General features: G+C 36.1%; 1 protein-coding gene across 3 annotated transcripts in view; it reads right to left on the bottom strand.

Moving 5' to 3' along the window:
* Zdhhc2 (zinc finger DHHC-type containing 2) overlaps positions 1-6000 on the bottom strand; it is a 52472-nt gene that overhangs the window by 21534 nt on the left and 24938 nt on the right. For 2 of the 3 annotated variants that reach the window (XM_029531747.1, XM_021219038.2), the window contains exons 4-6: positions 3144-3264; positions 1444-1513; positions 834-866 (exon numbers count right to left, since the gene is read on the bottom strand). In XM_029531747.1, coding sequence (XP_029387607.1) covers positions 834-866; positions 1444-1513; positions 3144-3264 — 224 coding nt within the window. The remainder of the gene's footprint in view (positions 1-833; positions 867-1443; positions 1514-3143; positions 3265-6000) is intronic. The other variant, XM_029531748.1, reaches the window with a different exon arrangement.

Below are 6000 nucleotides of genomic sequence, written 5' to 3'. Positions count from 1 at the left end.
AAATCTTTAAAAAAAAAAAAAAAGAAAGAAAGAAAATCACTACCTATCCGTACCACGCACCGCCTAGTGTGGACTTGTGAGCATTCCTATCTTTCCAGTGTGTCACCCCTGGAAGACTTAAAATTCGTGTGATAATTGTAATAAATGCTTGAGTTCAGCCATGGTGACTTGAGCATGGTTAACATGGATGCAGAATGAAAAAAAAAACAAAACCAAAAACCGGTAACAAGGATAGGAGAGTCAGCCTTCCCTAGCAGATCTTAAAGATAGCCCTCCACAAAGTCACTTAACTTAATGGCTTAGAAGCAGGCAAAAATAAATAAATAAATAAATAAATAAATAAAATCCAAACAAACAAACATCCCAAAAATGCAAGAATGAATTTTAAGTAGAAAATGTTGTTTAACCATATTTGTGTATTTGTTTACTATTCTACCCACCAGTGCACTTTCCTTGAAAGTTTAAAGTTTAAATTGTTAAAGTTTATTATAAACTTCTACTGAGGTATCGTGGTATGTAATTAATGTGTGAGCACTTATATTTCTGGAAAGTATTTTAGTGCATCTGTGTTTATAAATGTGTGTAAAAAGAATACCCTTTGTGCATGTAAAACATGTACAATTAACTTTAATCTTATTAACACACTAATTTTAAAATTATTTGATGGAAATTCTCCCAAATGGAGGCTCTTTGAAGTTAATTAAGTACTTGAAACTAAACCTCGTAGGACAAGCAAGGGAACCAATTAATAAAAAGATTTGTAAAAAAGTGGCTCAATTTATATTGAGTTAGTAACTGATTCAAACTCATTTTAATTATGGGCTCATACTTACCACGGGCAATGATGATCCATCTTCAAAATACATCTAAAAATAGCCCAAAAAAACAAAACACGATGCCTTATAAAATATTTCCAACAGGTTTGGCACATAAAATACTACAGAATTACTTATTTAAAAATAGAGTACAGTAAGAACAGATATTCTCATCTCAAAGAGACATTATAGCTTACTCTAGTCATAATAGAGAACAGTAAAACTTCAAACTATCTACTCCTTAAGATACGAATCAGTTTCTTTTTAAAGGACTATTATATTAACACAAGAATGGTTTGCACTAAAAAGTGCAAAACCTCAGTAAATTTACACAAAGCCTATGTAAAGTTTTCTCTTTACTATCAATCTTTAGGACAAGATTTACTGTTTCTGTCACATATTAAATATACAATAGTATCTAAGTATGTGAAGCGGATCAAGGGGAAACAGCGTTCATTGCATCTACACTGCTGCTAAATAAAACAAAGAACAGTGCCACTCATGTCTCTAAACAGAAGCCTAGAAGGCATGCGTGTGGACTGTGGTGATGATGTGAAAAGCAAGTAGCATGGTCCTGAACAACATGCCCACGATCGTGTAAATGCTTGAGATGCAAAGGTTTTCTTACTTATCACAGACGGAACAGTGATGGCAGCGGTCTGGTTTTATAAGTTGGCATCTGTCACAATATCGGATTGCTAGGAACAAAGAGTTCACTTAGTCTTAAGCTTAACAAGTCACTGACAAATACAATGAAATGGCTTCTTATCATCATTCCAAATGTAAACTCTTAAAAAAGCATACTGGATTTAAGTTTGATTCAAAGGGGAGAGAGAAAAAAAAAAAAAAAAAGATAGGTCAACCAATTTTAAGCACAGAACATGAGCTTGCCTAGAGTCAGACTTCTCTGGAGAGATTTTTCCAAGAGCAGGAGACCTCCTGGGGACATTTGTCCCAGGAGTTCTCCATCCTCAGTAGCTAGAGCTCAAGGGAAAGATGTGTTCATTCCTACCGGCCAACAGAAACGCTCCCTCACCTAAGTCAGTGTATTCCTGTGACTGACTGGGTGAGCATATACCCCAGAGACATTGTGTAGAATACATGCTATTGGTTGCAACAATTGGAAACAATCTCACATCTCTGTTAATTAGGATACAAGAGTAGAAGCAGGTCCTGGAAGAGGTATTTCCAGCCAAGGATTTGAGTTCCTTTAGGTAACGCTGGCATCTTTTCTTCAATAGCACAGGGAGCACAGTCTACCTGGATGACTGATCCTGAGATGAGATTTCTCTGGCACAAACCTCACAGGGTGCACCAGATGACAGTGGGAATTGTGTTACAAGTAGACTCGGTGTGGTTCTAATGTGAGCTAAAAGCAAATGCGATTTACATAGTATTAATGAGGCATTTTACATTTTTATACTAAATCTTTTAAGACATTGTGTATCTTATGTTTAAGAATTCTCACCTTGGTCTAGCCATATTTTAAGTATTCAATAGAAAAATGGGCTAATGGGTCGTAAGACGCACGCAGAAGTTTAAAGCCACAAAACATGTCTGGGTAAGTCTTTGTAGTAATTATCTGTAGTTCCTGTGTGTTGGGTTTTTTTTAATTAATACTATTTATTTATTTTTTGGTTTTTTCGAGACAGGGTTTCTCTGTACAGCCCTGGTTGTCCTAGAACTCACTTTGTAGACCAGGCTGGCCTCGAACTCAGAAATCCGCCTGCCTCTGCCTCCCAAGTGCTAGGATTAAAGGTGTGCGCCACCACCACCTGGCCAGGTTTTTTTTTTTTTTTTTTTTAATGACAATGACTTAGTTAAATGTTAAATTACCTTAAAATATAAGTTAAGCAGGCTAAAGTTATTTGTATAATAGTTCCCATTTTAAAGACAGAGAGTAATACCTAAATTATGTTTTATATAATTCATACAATTACTGCTTTAATCTTATTAAAAATATTTGCAAAACTATTAGTTTTACCTCACCTAGAGATATTGCTTCCTTAGATCCAAATAGGAAGGTTTACAGTTAAAAGCACATTTCCTATGACGGACACAGACTTCAGCAGCCCTCTGTCGTCACCAAGTCACGACCGAGTAGGAGGGACAGAATTAGAGTCGTTTCTGGGATCTCTGTGTGTGTGACTCATGTTTCCATTCTGTTTTATGGAACTGTGCAGGGAAGATTTTAATGGCAACCTAAGCAATAGCAACAGCATTGTCAGATGAGTGTTTGGCAATTCATGCATAGGAAGATGCTTTCTTTCTAAGTGTCATCACGCCTCCTTTGGGTGCCGTTCCAGGGCCCTCATTCTCAGGGCTTACCGCCGGACATGGTCCTGGTGTAGATGGGAAGATCTTTGGCAGCTCGCCTCAGAACTTCCTGATGGGCTTCTCCTCTTGGCTCTCTCTCCAGCAATTCTTTCTCTGCATAAGAGAGATGGAACTGAGGAATAAATTTAAATTTTAATCAGTATTTTCAAAGGAATGACAACACATTTGTCTGCTCTATTATACCCAAAGGTACTTATAAAATGTAAAATATGAATGGAATATAGTATATTCAGGCAGATTAAAAAGGTTTCAAATCTGGACATGTCTCTTAACCTCACAGACAACAAACTACATTATGAATCTTGAAAAAGAATGTGATGATGATAAAATAATAATAATAATAATAATGATAACATAGACATGCTAATTATTATACTTATTTCCCAAGTGTTTTTAATGTGATAGGGAATGGAATGTAGAAAATTGTTTATAAAATGAATAATTCTGTCAAAATATTAATTACACAATAGATAAGTTGGCCCACTTAAAAAATACATGCCTCAACAGATAAATTTTTCATTTGGATACTATTAGAAACAAAAGAAGAAAACAAATCATTCGAACATATTTGCATTTGAGACCGTTTGAACTTAGGCACAGTTGTTATTCAGGATCTCTTCTGGCACTCAAATAGCTAATTAATCATTTTACTGCTCATATTGACACTTTGGTTTAACTAACCGTACTTATTTGAGAAAAACAAAAAAATTGTTTTGGCTTCTACCAAATAACCACATGCACATACAAAAGTCTCGGAGTTGGCACTGCATGAATCCCTATAAACAGGTCCAGAAGTTATGTCCAAGATCAACCACAGTGATCTTCTTAGGAATGGGGAAAATATGAACTGCAGTTGAATGTCTATAAAAGGGTAGTGGGTAAATTAATTAGGGTAGGGTACATCTAAATATGCTACTGGTGCTTACCCATGAACTACAGTGATCCAACAATGAAGGACCACATCTCAGCATCTTGCTGAAAATAGCAATAACTAATTATCTTATAGAACACATTCTCTATAAAGCTTCAAAGCCAGGAAACTAAGCAGCCTCTACATTATCAATAAGGGCACACTCATATGTGATAAAATTATAAAGAACAAGGAAATACTTAAAATGCAGAGGAGTTGTTTCCTTTTGGAGAGAACAGGGAAATACAAGTGTGACCTTTATATCAGCCAGAAAAGATAAGAATGTTCTATATGCTGGGTCAACTTCAAGAAGTCAAATATAGGCTGGTGAAATTCTTACTTACATAATACAGAGGTCAAAAATAGATTTCTACCTTGGAATAGGATAGAGCTATATGGTTCTCCCTCCTCCAGAACATTATGATATGCAAAGTCCTATCAGTTCACAGATTAGAAGATGTTAGCTGTACAGATCTGAAGGTCTGAAGATCTTGGAAAGTAGATATGGGAACTCCTGATGCAGTCTCTAATCGCCAGATGCCACAGTTCTTCCTACAACCTGGTTTTGTTTCTGTAACACTAACTTTATATTATTTTTAAGAAGTACATTAGGTTTACTAAAAAATTTTTTTTTGAGAAAATAGTGTACATTTCTAAAATTTCTATGTGGCTCATCTCTAAGTTCCCTCTGTGAATATCTCACAGTAGCACGGTACATTTAGTACTTTGACGAAGAAATATTGGTACATTATTACCTAGTGTACATCACATAAAGTTCAGATTCTGTTTTCGAATATCTTTTTCTACTCCAGTATTTATACTTTCTCTATATCTACATAATAACATATTACAAAAATATCATAGTATTTTCAGTTGCAACATGACCTCAGGTTTATTTTAGCCTCAGCAATTTCTCAGATTTTTCCCTGATTGTTTATGTTTCCCTTTTCTGGTTTCTTCTTATCACCATAGTATTCCTCAGTAGTACTGGTATTGTGTAGAGGCCCACTCAATTGCAATTTTTCTGATGTTTATGAATCTTTAGGAGAAAGACTGACATTGCCAACAGATCATAGTAACTGGCCTGGCCATATGATGCTGGCCTTGATCATACAATTAAGGGGAGTTAAAATGTTTTAAGATTTATTTTATGCATGTAATGTTTCTCCTGCATGTATGCATATGTAGCATGTACATGTCTGGCCCTCTCAGAGGTCAGAGAATGGCATCATATCCCCTGGAACTGGAGTTATCAGTGGCTATAAGCTTCCATATGGGTGCTGGAAACCAAACCCAGGTCCGCTTGAAGAGCAAGTGTTCCTAACCACTGAGCCACCTCGGCAGCATGAGGGAGCCTTTTGTCAGGGGTTTCTACTGTAACCTTCCTCCTTCTCTGTCCTGTACTCTTTGGAGGAAACTTGCTCATTAATAAGGAGTGGGGAATTTATACCTCCACTCCTAAAAGATGAGTTATTTACAGAAATTATTTAGAAGTCTTCTACAGAGCAGAGGTTTCTGGTCTATTACTTCTTTATCAATTTAGTCAACTATTGATTTAATTAAGGAGTCTCATAGATGTTTAGTGCACACTCAGTTGCTTTTGCTACTCAAAGTGTCTGACGTTTCCACTGGGACTTCTGTCATTGGTCCATGTGTTCCTCTGACACATCCTCTTATATCTAGTTTTCCTGAGTACTTATTTTTTGGGACTTCTGTCATTGGTCCATGTGTTCCTCTGGCATATCCTCTTATACCTGTTTTTCCAGAGTACTTACTTATTTTCTGGCACTAAAAGTACCGCTGACTCACCCTCATTATCCCTGCATAATCCTAAAAGTAATCATTTCTCCAGAACGCCTACCTTCTTCTTACTGGTAAATGCAATAGGAACCAAGATCTGAGTTCATCTATAATTCCTAGATTAAAGTAGCTTTCAAT

This window comes from Mus pahari, chromosome 19 (genome assembly GCF_900095145.1).
Source record: "Mus pahari chromosome 19, PAHARI_EIJ_v1.1, whole genome shotgun sequence".
In the NCBI taxonomy this organism is placed as follows: Eukaryota; Metazoa; Chordata; class Mammalia; order Rodentia; family Muridae; genus Mus; species Mus pahari.
Note: the sequence above shows the minus strand (reverse complement) of the source record. Positions and strands in the feature narration are given on the sequence as shown.